The sequence below is a fragment of the Poecile atricapillus genome, chromosome 2, assembly GCF_030490865.1.
Source record: "Poecile atricapillus isolate bPoeAtr1 chromosome 2, bPoeAtr1.hap1, whole genome shotgun sequence".
NCBI classification, from domain to species: domain Eukaryota; kingdom Metazoa; phylum Chordata; class Aves; order Passeriformes; family Paridae; genus Poecile; species Poecile atricapillus.
The window spans coordinates 99,654,006-99,672,093 of NC_081250.1; the positions used below are offsets into that span (position 1 = coordinate 99,654,006).

Consider the following 18,088-nt stretch of genomic DNA (forward strand, 5'->3'; position numbering starts at 1 on the left):
ACACGGACTCATGCCCTTAACTCTTTGGCTTAACATTACTTTACCTCCCAATTTGTTTTAGGAAGGGGATCCCCTTAGGAGCTCCTTAGAAAACTGAAAGTAGCATAAGAGAAAAGGTCAAAATAGCTATGGGTGATTTGTTTATATCCCCTTTGAGAGTAAGGGACAGTTGATTAGGCAGATTTAGATTTACACTTGGAATATTCTTGACATTAGATTTATTATTGGGTTAGATTCTTGCACTCTCATTTAGGTAAAGTATGTACTCCAGAGCACTTCCTTACACTCAGGATGAATTAAAATGTCTGAACCAGATCAAGTATTATCATTGCAATTACTGACACAGTGATGATATATTAGATTATTGATATAACATAAACCAAATTCTTTGAACAACATGGAAAGAAAGAATTATGCAAGGCAATTTAAAAAATTGGACTTTCTGGACACAGTGATTTTATGAAACTACTTGTTCTGTGTTGTAATATATCATCTTCTTTACTGTATTGCTGTGTTTTTGTCTATCCCTCTTAAGTGTGCAATCTAAGTGCAGGGCCTTTGTTAAATAATTAGAATTGTTTTGCTGTATTGTGTCACAGTGAGAGAGAGAATGAGCTGTAACAACAGTAACAGTATTTTTTGTGGATTACTGCTTTCCCTCTTTCACTTTTCCTTTTCTTCTTTCACTTTGTCTTAACTGTAGGCCATTTTTCACTTTGTTTCTTGCCAGAACTGCTGTTTATTTGGTCAGCAGTGCTCTACAACTGCTCTGTGGCTGGCAAGTTTCCCCACGAGACTATACCTGTCACCTCTGCTATGTAGTCAATCTTGGCAGGCCTCATAGCTGAGATTCAATCTCCTGCCAGATTTCCCTTAGAAATCCTTAGATTTCTCAATTATTAAGACTATCACTATGCAGCTTGAAGAGTCAAAGGATAAGAAGTAAAAGAAAGGAGAAAGAGAAATGAAGGAGGACATGGAGAGGTAGGAAAGAAGAAAAGGAAGAAAGCAGTAAAGGAGGGAGACAAGGAGGGAGACAGGGAAAGAGGAAGGAAAAGCAAACAAGTTATATAAATTGGATGACAGATCCTTATGAAACAAGGAGAAAAATAATTTTATTCATAGGAAACAAGCAGTTTCCCTTATTTATAAGCATTGTATCCACACTTGAATTCTAAAAAAAATATTTTAAATACATTTAATCCTTTAATTCCTCACAGCCATAGTACTTGGAAATCTTCGAGCTGCAGGAGTTTTAAATCCTTTATTTAAGCTAGTTCAAACATCAATAGTTCTCTGGTCCTTATGAGATAACCTCTTATTTTCAAAACATTTATTATTTTCCCTAGTCCTTGGCATTGTCAAGGTTCTGTGTTTGATCATGTAATTTCAACATTTTATGAATTGTAACAAATCTAGTTTTTAATCAGTATCAATATAATCTAATGTTTGGAAGTTGGAATACTTATTTATAGATTAATAGTTTAAACTCCTTAAACAGATCATGAAAAGTTTTATGCATTAATCCTACTTAGCACATTCCAATTTTAGGTGAATCTGTCTCTGATGTATCATAGCATATGTAGAACAGCTTTAAATTTTATGATCTTTCAGTACCTTTGACCATGTACACAGTAGGTTCACAAGTATATTGATAAATCCTCACTACTTTTCTTTTTTCCTCTCCCTAAAATTTCAAGAAACTTTGAAACAGAAGAAATCTTCAAGATGTTAGCAGGTGATATAATTATTTTTTATGCTGGAATTGTAAAAATTCACCAGATCAAGGCCAGCAAACCCATCTGTATGTTTGCAAAGGAGTCAAAAGAATTCTGAGCACGGCCTGCACTAGTGGAACTGTGTTTAAGCCTGTTCTAAATGATTCTGGTAACCAGATATCATACACCAGATGCTAACATTGGTGCCAAAAAGTACTGCCACAGCAAAGATAAATTTCACAAGTAAATCCATGCCAAAGATTCATCTAGGACTTGTTTATACATGATAGGAATCAGCTATTTTGAATATGCTGCAAATATATAACGAAAAAGATAGAACACTTGCATCACCTCTAGGAGTGAAACATATGCTTTACTTTTGCAACGTAAGATCTCTGCTTTAGAAATTACACTAGATTCCCAAGTTCCCATTTTCAATGCATGAAAGGAATGATTTACCAAAACAAGTGACACCCAAACAAATACCCACAAAGATCTTTCCTATGTATGCCCTAAGCGAGCAATAAAAACAAAAGATATTAAGCACTAATTTTTAATGGTATATGAGTTCCTCCCCCTGCAGGTGTTTAAATTCATGGAATTCCTGATTTATAACCATTACTCTCTAGATGCTTTGCATGTTCCTTTGAGAAATAATAATCCTACTCTGCATAAGAAAAATAACAAGTACTTCATTAGTGGTTTAGCTAAGGTGGTGAGCCTTTGCCCTTGAGATCTGACCTTAGATACAGGCAAACAAGATTGAGAATTTGTGTTCTCTTGTGATTTCTTAATGATCTTGGACATTGTATTGTGTAAGACATGCAGGTTTTTCAGACACTGAAGACAAAGGAAGACAAACAGTGTCTTGACAGTTTAAGAATCTCCAGTGATCATACCTCTTCCCATTCAAATGGAAGATACTTGGCCACAGTAAAAGTTACAAAACTAAAAGCCTCTAACTATCCTGACTGGAACAGGATGCATTTTATCCTGTCCACTTCTCTCATCTACAGAGTTTTCACTAATGTTTCCTGCTATGGGGCCTCAACTCCATGTGGGAATTGATGTCCCATTACCTTCTGATTCCTAGTGGACACAGACTGTGAATCATTATTCAAGCATGCATGTATAGTATAGATATAATTTTTGATCCTAGTTGATTTAAGAGACTGTAACTTGCTACAGATAATAATAGTCTCTTCCTAAGTGTAGAGAGTAATAAATATGAGCAATATTTTTAGGTGAATTTTTCATTTGGGATTCTGAATCTTTATCTTCTCTTCTCTGCTTCACAGACTTCAACTTTTTTTCTTTTTTTTTCCAGAGGTTCTGTAGTTCAGGTTATAAAAGTTAAACCATGCAAACTCATAGAACATCTGAATGTCCCTCTGCAAAGGAAGAATGCTTATTAATTACTTTCAGTGTAACCAAATACCTTCCCAGTACAAGATGAACAACTTCAATGCAAAGGATGTATAAATAATTAAGATCTCTTACAATTACCTGACAGGACTATTTGAGGCATCTGGATCATGGGCCGCTACAGTTCCAATGATAGTGCCAACCTTTGCTGCTTCAGACACCACCATGGAGTACAGACGTGAAGTAAACACAGGCGGCTCATCAACATCTTCTACAATTATCTTCACTGTTGTCATATCACTGAAGGGCCCCAGACTCAGGAAACGAGGGTCAACATGCATATTGGCTGCTTCTATCCTCAAGGTATAGCTTGTCTTAGCTTCAAAATCCAGCTCCTATACAGGCAAAATTATTTGGAAATTTTATTATTCAGTGATGTTGATACAAAACTGTTCTGCTTAAAACTTCCAGTAAGTATAAAATGAAATGAGGTTTACTATTTGTATACAAACAGCACTTCTGACTGACTGACCATAGTTGTTGGTTCACTTTTTAGCTTTCTCGAAATACTATTTGCAGAGTCTCACTAGTGAATACTCTGCAATGACTTTAGTGATAAAGATAGTTCTCCTTTGCGAGTGAAACAAATTTATGAGATAGTGGCAAAACTTCCTGTAACTTCTGTGAGGACCAGATTCTCACTGATTATTTCACCATTGTGAATTAATACTTATTTTTGTCTCACTAAAATTTTATCTAAGCTAATGGCAAATAAACTGTAGCATACTACCCAGACATAAGAACTCAATATAATCTTTAAAGGTTACTTAAAGGTGAAAACACCTCATTCAGAAAATTATGGGTGGGATTTTTTTTTTTTTAATTGAATTTATTGGTTTTTGTATAGTATTAGGATTGACTAAACAATTTTTTCTCCAAGCTCTTATAAATTTGTGTAGAAAATGTGGCAATGACTTAAATGACACTGTTTATATCACAATATTTTGTACTGAGATTGTTTTGGTCTGTTTTTCTTAATAAGCAAAATACACAAATTTTTATATCATCCTTCTGCTTTAATTTTTAATTTTTTAATTTTCATCAGTGGAAGTACAGTTTCTTTTATAATAAATACTGCATTAGAATCAAAAACTAGCCCCCACAACAAATGAGATACTGTAATCTGAGGTTATTCAGATTCTTCAGAAATAAGAAAATTTTATTTGAGGAAAAAATAATTTTAGCTCACATGAAATTACTGAAAGAAAACATCAAATCAATATTACTAGAACCATTTACCCTGTATCTATAGTCTTAGTTGGTCAGCTTGCACCAAATATCCAGCTAACCATTCCTTTAAAATTTCAAGTTTAAGTCATTAAAAACAACAGCAAAACACCTAGCTGAAGCACTCTAAAGCTACAGTCTGGTTACTCAACCACATCTTCAAACTACAATTCCAAGTGTATAAAACAGATTAAAAATGTTTTTCTGCAGTTCTGCTACTGAATACATCACAGGGATCTGAGATGTGCTTGCAAATTAATCCTCCAGCATCTGTGAAACATTCCAGTTTTCACTCAGAGGAGCAGCAGAGGTGAAACACACATCTGTTGACCTACAAGGGCCTAAGTTCTCCATCTAGTTACAGTCAGATAAATCCCAAATGAGCATCTTAAAGTCAGCGATTATGTTGATGCTATAATACAGCTGCAAACAGTCTAGATTTAAATATGAAAGATGAAGTGCAGCACAGCACACTCAGAAAGGCACTGAACTTTTACAAACTCTGTGTGGCAGCAAAAGGCTTCTCCATTTGGGAATACATGTGATCCTCATATTATGCAAGCACTTCTTGAACTGAATCAAAGCTGCAGTACCCACAGCTCTTGGAAAACAGATATGCTATAATAGAAAGTTTGTCTGGATACTGGTCCCTGTCCTGGATACAACTGGTCAGTATTCATTAGTAAAGCATGTTTAATAATTTTTTTTTTTTATTTTCATTTTGGTTTTATATTTAAAGTGCAATAAATGTGTTATGAAACAACCTCACAGCCATATTGCAAATGTAATGTGATGTTGGAATAAGGAAAAATGACTCAGAAACTTCATTCTGCAGTGATAACAATTAGGCAAATGATATGACTAGATGAGGACAAACAAGCACACAAATATCTTAAGATATCACATTATCTAATAAAAGCAAAATATTAATTAAAAAATTAAAACTTGAAAAAACAGCATAATAAATAATGATAATTTGAAAAATGTCAAAGGCAAAAGGCTTTTTTGTTGAACAAAAAAAAAAGAAAAACAACAAAAAACACCAAAATCAAAACTCCCCATCAATAAACAAAAACACCGACCCTTTCACAAACAGTATATTTGCAGTCAGAATGTACAAAAGTATGTAGTGGAGAAAGGAAAGCTAATTTAGCCTCGTTAATGAAGGGTATCCCTTGAAATTGAGTGATTGAGATTACAGTCTAATCAAACACATGGAAACATATCATGAGACTGCAGAAAAGTTAGCTGTTTCTGACATACTAATGTAAACAGCACAGCCCTTCAAAGTAAAGAAATTATTAAATTTCTGATTTAATAGACAAAATGCATACCATATATGTACTTGGAAAATTATATAAATTTTAATTTTATTTTAATAGACCAGCACAACAAAAAAGAAATACTTAAAATAATTTTAAGACACCCCCATGGTTTTTTTTTTCAGGAGGAAAAACTCCCATCAGTCACCAGTAGCTTCAACTTCCCCTCTTTTTTACTCTGTCTTAAAGGTGAAGCTACCCCATGACAATTGATTAAAGAAGACTCCTTTAAAACTTTATTAACTGAAATAATAAATAAGTGTTTTTTCATATGAATTTTTATCATAAGGGAGTGTTAGACTAGTAGGGAATTCACCAAAAAATACACATTCATTAGAAAAATATTTCCTTATAGGAAAAAAAGGTTGAAAAACTAACAGCGGTGCAGATACATATTCTAAACAGCCTTACTTACTAAGTGCATGTTCAACCTTCTCTAACGTAGCCATGTACATCTGAGAAAATCACCATATGGTCCTTAGTGTGACTGTAGCAAAATTATTCCAGGAAAGATATCAGCTGGTGAATGCCTGTTTTACACCAGTCACTAGTAAGGGACTCTAAATAACTGAAAGAAGCAAACATCTGTTCTCAGCAACATGAATCCTTCCCTAGGATTCCCTCAGATATCTTCTGGTACCCAATGCTGCTGGCAGTATTCAAAATATATAAGGATCCTTGTTAATGAAAAAATAAATAAATAAATAAATTTAAAAGATCTAATCTATGTATCTATGCAGTGGATAAGAGTTGGTGTTTAGAAGAGGGTAATTATGGATTGACTGATGGATTTTACAATATCCAGTGATTTTATTTTCAGTATTGTTATTTTCAGTTCTTTCTAGCAGAGCCTTTCTTCTGTCTTCAAGTATGGCAATGTCTACAAAAGCTACAGTCATCATCCTCGATCTGTTGCTCTAAAATATACAACCTCAGATCCTGTGGGGAATACAGAGGTGTCAATCAGGGTTTGAGGCCAAACATAATCTGGGAAAATCAAACAAATTATCTAAAGTATGATTAATGTGAAAGTGCTCTTGACCTGGCGCAAATATTTCAACATTTCTTAGCTAATATAATGAAGAAATTGCACGCTACATACACTAATGAAAGACTGATAAAATGAAAGGGAAATATTTTCTTTTTTTTGTTTCTCCTTATCTAGTCATCATTGGTGTCTGCTATACAGAGAGCATTATTTAAATGGCTTTTGGATCATGCCTTCATTATTTCCTGCTATAACAAAAGCACAAGATTCTAGTGATGGAACACCAAGTTCACAGTCTGCAAATCACTACATCAATGGTGAAGGTTAAAGGGACAACGTATATTTCGGTTCTTCAGTACAGTGAATAGAACTTCATTAATATCTGTGCATTAGTATTATCTGATTAGATCCTGTGCAGGATCCATTAATCTTTCCTTTTGTGAGGTCTGTCTTTTTTTTTTCTTCTTTTCCTTTTAAGGGGTAAGAAATTTATCCTTTCTGGAGGAAATTGCAAAACAAGTCTTCTATTTTAGAGAGGCTGGATATGAAGTTATAACTCACAGAAAGCCCATTTTTATAATGTTCATTTTTATTGCATGGTAACTTTGTAATAATATACTTTTCAGGGGTGAAAATCCCATTTTTAAGCCCAGTTGAGGTTTTATATTGAAAACTGCAGTACATCAAACAAATGCACACAATCTCTCAAAGGAACCAGGGAAGCCTCAATTTCTCACATTGTAAACTCTGATACAGAATTGAAAGAATAATTTTTAGCTAAAAAGAAAAAAAAAAATGTTAACAATAATGGAAAGATAACTTTTCACTCAAAAGCTTATGCATAAACCCTCTCTTCCCCCTACCCCCATTTTATAATTGCCAATATTGCTTTTAGAATGAACTCAGGTTTTAAAATAATCTCTTAGCAGTCAATTTCTATGAGAAAGTACTTTACAACATTATTTTTCCCTTTAACATTCATACCGGTTGGTGATGGTGGTTGGGCTGTGTATTGAGGGTAGAAATGAAGGCAAAGTGAGCAAGAACTCTACCATGGGAAATATTAATGCTTGTCACTTTCAGCAGTAAGACATTACAACCCTCACTCTACAGAGTATTTAGGAGTTTTTGCTCTTTTTTTTTTCCCCCTTAAATCCACTAAAATCTCTCCATAGACTTCCAAATGGCTTGAATCACATCTCATGACATTTCAAGAAGTCACAAATGATACATAAAATAAAAATATACCTTGAAGCCTTTTTTTATTATTAAATTACCATAACTACTTTAAGTACCAAATATTTGATAAAAGTGTAGGTGGATAATGAGCATCATGTTTTTATCTTCAGATGTTTTGCTACTAAGCTATTAATATTACTAAAGTCTAACTTTAGCCTGCAACTTTGTGGATAAAGTGAGATCTGTACTTATACGATGCTTTTTTTAGTACACTATTTCTAGTAATAGTGCTTTGGAAACCACAAAAAATAAGGGTTTGTGTACTTTGCTTAGAAAGTAAAGCCGAGACTCCATTCATGTGTATTACAATCAGGATTCTGTGAAAAATCAAGATGAATTCATTTCAAAATTGTACATAGGTTTGCAAGGACACTTCAGAATCTGTTGTATTAAATGACCGAACCATCATTCACTTCAGTAAATGTGTCTTCAATTCTAAGATTTCTACTGCACAGGAAAATCTGACACATTTTTTAAAACTCCAATATGTGCAGAAAAATTACGCTTTTTCTCCAAACACCCTCACCACTGTGAAACTGAGTTATGCAAATGATCTGAGTCCTTACTGACGGAGCATTGATAGCAGTATGTAAATTACAAATGAAACCACAGGAAGGAATTGATCCTACTCTACAGATGGAGAATTGAGTCACACTGCGAACGAAGAAAAAATGTTGAGATACTTCTAAGAAATATGAATGCTTGATTCTTTTTCATAAACTCTACAACTCTTCCTTTTTTTTTTTTTCTTGAAAAGAACACATAAGATGGATGTTTTCCTAAATCTGATTTAAGGATAACTTACACATCTAGTTTAATTTTACTTTGGAATTGTCAGCCCATGGTTTCAACCTGCGCTCTCTTCACTGAGTTAAAAACTGGCCAGGCTCAGACATTTGGTAGTGAATGGAGATCCAAACAGTTGCCAGCCAATCAGCAGTGATGTTCTCCAGGGCTCAGTGCTCAGTGAAGTCCCAGTTAATATCTATAAATAATTTGGATAAGGGCATCGACTGCACCTCAGTAAGTTTGCAGATGACACCAAGTTGTGTGGGAGCATTGATCTGCTGGAGGGCAGGAAGGCTCTGTAGAGGAATCTGGATGGGGTGGATCAATGAGCTGGGCCACTTGTGTGATATTAAACAACAAAAGTGGATGGTTCTGTGCCCGAGTGACAACAACCCTCTGCAGTGCTACAGGCTGGGGACAGAGTGGCTGGAGAACTGCCCATCAGGGGATGCTGATCATGAGCCAGCGTGTACCCACGTGCCTCAGAAGATTAATGGCTTGCATCAAACCCAGCGTGTCTGGAAGGACCAGGGCAACAACTGCCCCCCTGTACTTGGCACAGGTGAGACCATGCCTTGAGTCCCGTGTCCAGTTTTGGGCCCCCCACTGAGGAGGTGTTGGAGTTTAAAGGGAAGGGCAATGGAGATGGCAAAGGGTCTAGACAGTAAGTTGTCTAAGAAGTGGCTGAAGGAACTGGAGTTATTTAGCCTAAAGAAAAGGGGTCTCAGAGGCAACAGTGTTTTCTCCAGCTACCTAAAAAGAGATTGTGGTGAGGTGGCGGTCAGCCTCTTCTTCTAGGCAGCTAGGGATAGCACAAGACAACACAGCCACAAAATTTTCCAGGCAAAGGTTCAGGCTGGGCATCATGAAGACTTTTTTTCACTGAAAGGGTACTTATGCATAGACTTCCCAGGGGATCATCATCCCTGGAAGTATTCAAGAAATGACTGGATGAGGCACTATAGTTCAACTGACACGGTGGTGTTCAGCAAAGATTGGACTTGATGAATTTGGAGGTCTCTTCCAACCTTAATGATGCTATCTTATGATTCTATTCTCTTCTATTCTGTTCTATTTTATGATTTACCAAGAGACTGTGATACAGTATGGAGGTTAACCAAACTCTCTTATAATTTGCAACATCATAATTGTAGCATGAACTCCTCTGAACAGGATAAAAATAAGAAAGATTTCTTCTCTCTTATTTGACAAGCAAGAACTTTTAATTTGTTTGTTAGTATTATTTAACAAAAGAGAAAGTCAGTAAATAAAGGAGTGGGAAGATTTCCACGGGGACTTGAAACTGCTAGGCAACAAATTGTATGAACATACTAGGCTACAGGAAAAGACCCTTATTAGCTTTCCTACCTCTTTCCCACCCTTCATTTAAGCTGAGAATACAGGTCTTATTCACTTGTTATTTATAACTTATGAAGAAAAAAGAAAGACCAAGGAAAAGAAAGTCAAAGTTTGTCTTCTAGAATTTTTCATATCCTATTTCAGGTAATGAAACAGCTGAAAATAGCCTAAAAATTATTTACACACTTTTATATCCAATTATAGATACATGCTGGATATATTTTTATATATGAAATCGGTTAATATATTGCAGAAGACAGTAGATTCTATTTAAGTGCCAATAACCAAATAAATGGTTCAACACTGTTTTACTAACTTCTATCATTAGATGAACTTTTAGCTTTTCTAATCCTACAAAAACCAATTCTACCCAGAAGTAACATGCTGTTAGTATGTAAGCCATAAATTCATTAACAAAATTAGTCCTTGTTCCAAATATTTTAAAAATGTTTTCTGTGGGGTTCTTCATTTATTTGTTTTTGTTTGATTGGTTTATTTTGGTTTGGGGTTTTTTTTTGGTAGGGAGTGGTGGTTTTTTTTTGTTTCAAAGGAACTAAAGCAGCTCCTGGAATATGTGAACTACTTATTCATTTAATTTTGACTCAAATATCCCAACAGGGATAAAATAAGGTGTGACAAGTATGTGAAAGCCCATACGGCTGCAAAAACTGAACAGAGATACAGCACACATGTTTTTAGTTGTACTGCATAAGGCAGTACAATCCCACTCTTTACTCTTTGAAAAGAAAAAAACAGGTGGATAGAAACACAGACAAAGCATTCTTCCCTTGTCTGCTTCCATATGGACAAGGGAGTAATTACAACAGTGCCAGACTATTGCCAAAATGTTATTTTGATTGAGGTTTGGTCTAGTTGCTAACCTACACTGACATTAGGCACTAGGTAGCAACAGTACTTGCATGTTCAGGAGCATGTAATCCCTAGTCCTGCCATGGCTATACAAACTATGAGCAGAACTACCACTACTACTCAGAAAACACCATTGTTCTCAAAATGTTAGAAGAAAAATCCATCCTGAATAAACTGTGCAAGCCAGAGAGATATCTGGGTTTGTAGCAGTGCTGGAGAGTTATTAAGGAAGGAATACACACTATATATTTCAATGATTATCAGTACTAATAGTAAAAAGACCTTTTTTTTTTCCCCACTGGCTTGTGACATTTTGAAGTCTCTTTGTTGCAGTGTACAGAAAAGAAATATGTTAAAACAGGCATGGAAATCAACCAAAAAAGATTAAACAAAACCCAAACCTATTCACCAGTAATCTTGAGATACACCTAACCATGTAACATTTTTCTCATTATAATATCATGGTACTTGGTATCTCTGTTTCAAACCAGATCCTTTTCTTGCAGTTTTTGCTCATCCCTGGGCATTTTTTTAATTGCATAAAATGAATATTGTGGAATAAAAGTAAGAAAGAACATAAAAATCTGTCTTTACAGACCGATTTTTTAAATCTCACTTATTTTCCTACTGTTCTCTTTTATTCTTACAATAACTCTCTTTTTTTAAATTTAATGCTACATATGTGTTAGAAGAAGTGTTAGTTTTGAGTGAGGAAGTCAACTTTCAAAATTGTCTTGAAGTGGTTATCCTTCTAAAAACGGAAAGCAAAATCCTCAGCTTGTGTTTGGAACTGGGATAACCAGGTGCCAAACTTTCTCCAACAACACCCAGCACAAAAATGAATGGAGAAGTGCCTTCAGCTGCTCAGTTACTGCTGGTGATGTTCATGCCCAGCCTGCTGAGCTTTATGTACAACTGCAGCAGAAGCATGCAAAACTAAAGCACCCATTTGCATTTAGAACCAAATTGTGCCTTTTCATAAGTCTTTGTCTTGGCATTTTACTGCCTGATGTGTACACAGACATGTCATCTGAGCATATAAATAATCAGAAGTTGAAAAGGATAGGCATGCATTTTGAGGCTGAGCTGCTTTTCAATACCTCATCTGATTTTAGGGTATGAAAAGTAGAAAGGTAATTGCATCAGAGGAGTACAGAACATCATGTGCTGGACAATAAAATTTTTAGGCAGATTCCAGGCTAAAAACTTAATTTCTTCCATGATTTCTTACTAACAAGCATACATTATCATGCAGGGATAACGTGACTCCACAGCGAACTGGAAGGTAAGGCTCAGAAACCCACTTAACCTGCATACACAGTTATTAATGGTCTTTAATTCAATTTGTTGTCCAGAAGACAGTGTAGTTGCCTTATTCCTGTGCTTCAATTCCTCACTTCTATCCTAGACAATGTTCTTTACAGGGTGGGCAGGGAGGGTCTCTCAGCACTGGGAAAAGCACAAGGTTCCCTGTAGTCAAAATGAAAAGCTAAGGACATCCTGAGGTTTGGGAGACAGCCACCAGCGTGGAGAATCACCTTTGCGTATTTCAGAGTATGTTGTCGAGTTTGGGTGAAGGGCAGTCAGTTTTCCCCAGAGCATAATAGTTCCGTGCTTTGCATTGGTAGCTGGAAAGGTACTGACAACACACCAGTTTTTTAGCTACTGCCAAGCAGTGCTGGCACAGCATCAGTGCTGTCTTTCCAACATTTCCCACACAGATGGGCAAGATCTTGGGAGGAGACACAGCCAGAACAGTGGACCCAAACTGACCAAAGAGATATCCCATGGCATAGGGCATCTGCTCAGATATAAAACAGAAGAGAAAGGTAGAGGGGATGGAGTTGGGGAGTGGGCATTCATTATTTATAACCTTTGCCTTCTGATGAAATTGTCACTTGAACTGAATCCCTGCCTCCTAGGAAATGGCTGGGCATTTCCATAAGGAATAAGATCTGTTTTTTTCACTTTTCTTGGCATGTATGTGACCTTCAGTTTTGCATTTGTAAACTCCTCTTTTCTTGAACCACAAGGTTCACCCCATCTTATTTTGTCACACTGTCCTTCTGGAAAGGAGGTGATAGACTGGCTTGGTGGGCACCTGGCACTAGCCAAGGACTACCTACCACACAGAGGAAAGTAGGTCAAAAATAGAAGGAAAATTAGAGGAAAGGTCTAACACTGCAGAGAAAGAAGTCTGAATTCTTGTGTCAAAATACAGCAGAATGTAGGTATAAAAATTATTAACAGATTAGACCATTTGATCATGTCAACAATTTGTACCCTTTTAATGTAGTTCAACAGCTATCTCATACAGCACCTCTCTGGTCAAATATTCAGTAGTGCAAAGTCCAGTTCAGCTCCCTAGCTAAAATGATTATAGAAATAACAAATGCCAATTTTTGGTCCACTCTATAGCACTGAAATCAGGATACTCTAGGAACAAATAAACAACAAAACCATACTAAAAAATGGAAATTAACTCACCAGTTCTCATATTAGATCACTGAAGACCCTGACTGATTCAGTGTTGCTAATTGTGGCACCAGTAAATGTTCTCCCTCTAGTATAGGCACATTTCTCTCAAATCCTTGCCCAAAAACTTTAAATGAGCAAGCTGAAGGAGCCACATTGAATTTGGCTGTTGAACAAGAAGACTACTAACTTTTCATCACTTGTATTTCAAACGTGCTAAGCAGAAGTACATTTTGCAAGAAGTCTAAGATGGGTGTTTTTTCCTTGAAAAAAGATGATTCACATTACACGTATTATGATCTTTCAAGGGTGAACATGCTTCATTTGTTGTGACATCTATGGATGATTACCAGCTCTCAACAGGTGTTAAGGACATCAGAGAATTAACCCATTGCTTTGCAACATCTTGCAGTCTTAACTTCTTTCAGAGGAGAAATATAACTGAAGCTCTATATTGTTTGAAGAAGAAATTGGTACACCAGAGAAGGGGAAAAAAAGCCCAACACAAGACAAGAAAAGCCAGCCCCCAATGGATAGGTGAAGTCTACAAAGATTTTAAAGAATACATAGGGAAGAAAAATCTGTTACGGAATAATAATAATAAGTACAAACATAGGTCCTTGTTTGGAAACATAGATCCATGTATTACAAAATGCCAAGTCATTCCCACATTTTAAGGATATTAAACTGTTGAGGAATCAATTCAGTGTAGGTCACTGGGTAAGCAGCTGCAGTGGGAGCTGCAGGTTGAGCTCTGGCTGGGAATCCCAGGCCCTGACATACCACCCTTTGCATAACAAGTGTCACAGGGACCTTGCCAAGCATTCACACATTAAGAGTATGAAATTATATGACAGATTATTCTAAGGTGTTATATTTCTTTTACTGTTCAAAAAATTTAAATTTTCTTGAAAAATGTTTCAGCACATTTTTACTTTTTAAAGGAGTAGTCTAAAAATATGTTGCAGCAATGTAAGAAAGCTCAGTTTTAATAATTTTGTATCAGCATGATTTTTCAATTTCATAATGATTTCTAACTGCACATGTAGAAAACTACGAAGAAAAAAAATACTTATTTAAATTTTTCAGGGTTTTTTGAAACAATATTTTTAATAATATATGATCTTGTAAACCTACTACTTTTACTGTTAAATAATTTTGAATAAATAATGTGTGCTTTCTGAATAGTACCACCTCAGCCAAAGACATTTAGATAATTATTTTCAAATTTAATTTCAGGATCCATTTTTATTTGGAGCTTCAATTTTTTGCTGCAAGATATATTTTCACACTTTCCACTATTTGATACAAAGATAAATGAGATTAAAGTTTAGATTCCTATTCAAATGCAGTGTTTTTAAACATCCTCCTCAGGATGATGTTTTAAAGACAGGTCTTGTCAAAGAAAATACAGCATATTTTTCAGCATAAGTCATTAAAAACCTCAAAATCACAGAGTAAAATTAAGATGAAGTACATTAATGGAAACATTTACAGCAGACAGGGCTCTTAGAAACAAAAGCTCATGCTCTCATTAGTTGCCTTCAATTTGAAGAGTTCCAAACAGAATCAGTGGATAAAATCAGACTCACCTTCTGAATAGTTATGATTCCCTCCTGGGTGTCTTTGTCAACAGAAATTTTGAATACTCCCAAACCATCACCATCTACAATCTTGTACTCCATTTCAGCATTAGGTCCAACATCTGCATCTGCAGCTTTTATTCTGGCCACCACAGAAGCCACTGGCAAAGACTCTGGGACATTATACTGATATGATCCTGCAAAATTTAAAAAGTTCATGAATTCAGAGTCTTCTGGGACTGAAAACCAAAAAAAAAAAATCTAGCATTCTTAAATCCACCTTCATTTAAATCATGTGCCTGAACCTCTACTCAGGCTACAAGAATATATTCCTCAGTTTTGAAATAGAATTGCCCTTTTTGTTAGGTTTTCTTTGTGATAGGCTCTAAGTACAACAGGCATAACTTCTTAAGAAAACAGAAGTATAAAGCAAAAATTGCAACAACAAGATTTAAAAGTTAAATGAAAATCATGATTTGAGTCCCTGATAATGCAGTTTTACTTTGTTTTCCAGAAAAGAGGAAAGAGGAGATAAATAATATCAATATAAAAACTTATTATTCTATATATATATTCTATATATAGAATATTCTATTATTCTATAGCTGTATATCTTGATTAGTCAGTTCACAATCTTAATATTAGAAACTAATATATGTTAATTTCTTTAACAGTAAGTGCACAATCTTGAGAACTCTAGCTTTTTTTATTCAAGCACAATATGCTGTCAAAAGGATATCAGAATGCATTCTGTAGGCAATCCCTCACCTTCAAAAACAACTTTGTTATTCTATTATTATTTCAAGCAGCTGGTGGCTTGAAACAACAGGAAATCTATTATGTGCAGATCCATTTTTTCCATCGTTGGAGGTGAGGCTGGAGCCGACATGAATATAGCCTTCACATTACTTTAATTTTATGTTACCATGGTTTTTTTGCTGTGTTTTATTTTTTTTTTTTTTTTTAGAAAAAGCACCCCAGACAGAATTCTATGAATAAACTGAGCTCTTCTGGTTTGAGCATACAACTGTGTTCTCCTTTCTTTAGGTTAGGGTGAGAGCCACCTTGGTCACGAAAATCAAATGGAGAGAAGGTGACTTTCATGATTGACTCTTTAGGAAACAATGTAAGCATATATCAATGCCAAGGGAATACAAAGAATTAAGGGTCAAATTAAAGAATCCTTAAGTCTAAGTGGAAAGACCTAAATATCTATTTGGATATATATATATATTTTTGTCTATTTATTCATAGAGAAGAAGTAAAATACATTAATGCATGTCCCTTCTGCTGTACACCACTTCATTTCAACTGTGCAATTTCAAATGTACATGAGGCAAACCAAAACAATGCTTAACTATTATTATTATTATTATTATTATTAATAATAATAATAATAATAATAAAAATAATAGTAATGTTGCAGTCAGTGTTTAACAAAGTACTTAACATGGAAAATAAGCACTTTTTGTTCAGACATAGCACAGTTAGAAAACAGCAGTGTGTAGGAATAATACCACAAGTCACACATTTACAAAGTAACTTACTGCGTGGAAAGCGGGGTGGGTTGTCATTAACATCAGTCAGGGTGACAGTTACAGATGTAGTCCCTGACAATCCCCCATTCTGCCCAACCATGTCCTTTGCTTGGATGACTAAGAGGTACTGGTCCTTGGCTTCTCTGTCCATATTTGGAAGGGCAGTCTTGATAACACCTGCAGAAAGAAAAGGTGTCAAGGATCGAGCAAGCAAAAATATGCTACTGTGAAAGCTGAGTTTGCCTTCAAAAGGGAACAGCAGATAAGTGATTGCAGCAGGAGTGGAATGAATTAATTCCAACACTAATATAACAGGTTTTGACTAGGAGTTGCACTGACATACAGTAAATTTATTTTAAAGAGTCACCAAATCCACTAATTTTTATTTAGTACTAGATTCACTGAGTAATGCTGTGCATGATTGTGTTTTTCAAGTATCTTCTCCCTGAACTAGTCTTCAAAATGTCTTGGGTAACACCTCCTTCCTTGGAAGGTGTAATCTTCTGTATTTGATTTCCCACTCTTTTAGAGCTAGGAAGAACAGCATATTCTGCATTCATTTTTAAAATTCTAAGGTCAAGATTCATTTAATTATCTTTTGAACACCCATTCAAGACATTAACCCTTACCAATACTGACAGCATGCCACACTTTGCAGATATATGAAATTATTGTATTTTGCCATATATTGGGTTTACCAATATCCACTTCTAAATCATAGACATAATTAAGGAATATTTTTTTTATTTATTAATGCAATACTTAAATATCTGAAATAGTTTTTCTTATGTCCATTTGATGATCTACATAATGAATTAACTAGTAATTAATTGACCTGAAATGACAACTAGAAGAAAATTCTGTGTTTCATCCTTTCAGCTATGCTGATATACACCCTAAAATAAATATGCTTTCTCAAAATATGATGATTTTATGAATATTTCATGCTCAGTACATAGTACAGATGCTAACCCTGATTTCCAGAGAGGCAGCCGTTTGCTCCTCCAGCACTTAGTGTCAGCAGTAAAAGAAACATAAACAAACTAAATAAAGAAAAGGCACATTGGGACACATATCTCTTCATCTGCTATTTGCTGAATGTTTGCTTAGAGTTTTATTTCTTTTTTCCCTTATGAATGTTAGACCTGCCATTAATCACCTCTGGGTTGAAACATTTATTTCACACACAGACTACCTGGCACTATTTCACCCATTTTTCGAGACATGTAAAAATACAATTAATAGACAATTTAATAGTGTTACTGTTTCTACCTTGCTTCTCGTGGCATGCTTGTTTTTCTGACACAGTTAAATTACCAGCCAAAGTTACCCAATCATTTGGAAGAAAACTGTCATGCACACAGAAAATTTGAGTATCACATTAAAGTGATGAAAATGTATGCAAACACTTCAGTCTGATTTCTTCAAGATTTTCATTTAGCAGAAACTACCATATTATTGTTCAAGGGCTGCCTGCAGTCATTATCACAACATACATGGTACATAAACACACATGGAAAGGTAGAAAGAGAAACAGAGAGAAAAACACTATAAA

At 35.2% G+C, this 18,088-nt stretch overlaps 1 protein-coding gene across 1 annotated transcript in view; it reads right to left on the reverse strand.

Annotated features, from left to right (window-relative positions):
* Positions 1-18,088, reverse strand: part of LOC131575816 (cadherin-7) — an 81,162-nt gene that overhangs the window by 14,938 nt on the left and 48,136 nt on the right. Inside the window, exons 5-7 of the mRNA XM_058831799.1 lie at positions 16,543-16,710; positions 15,005-15,192; positions 3,225-3,478 (exon numbers count right to left, since the gene is read on the reverse strand). Of these exons, the coding sequence (XP_058687782.1) occupies positions 3,225-3,478; positions 15,005-15,192; positions 16,543-16,710 (610 nt within the window). The remainder of the gene's footprint in view (positions 1-3,224; positions 3,479-15,004; positions 15,193-16,542; positions 16,711-18,088) is intronic.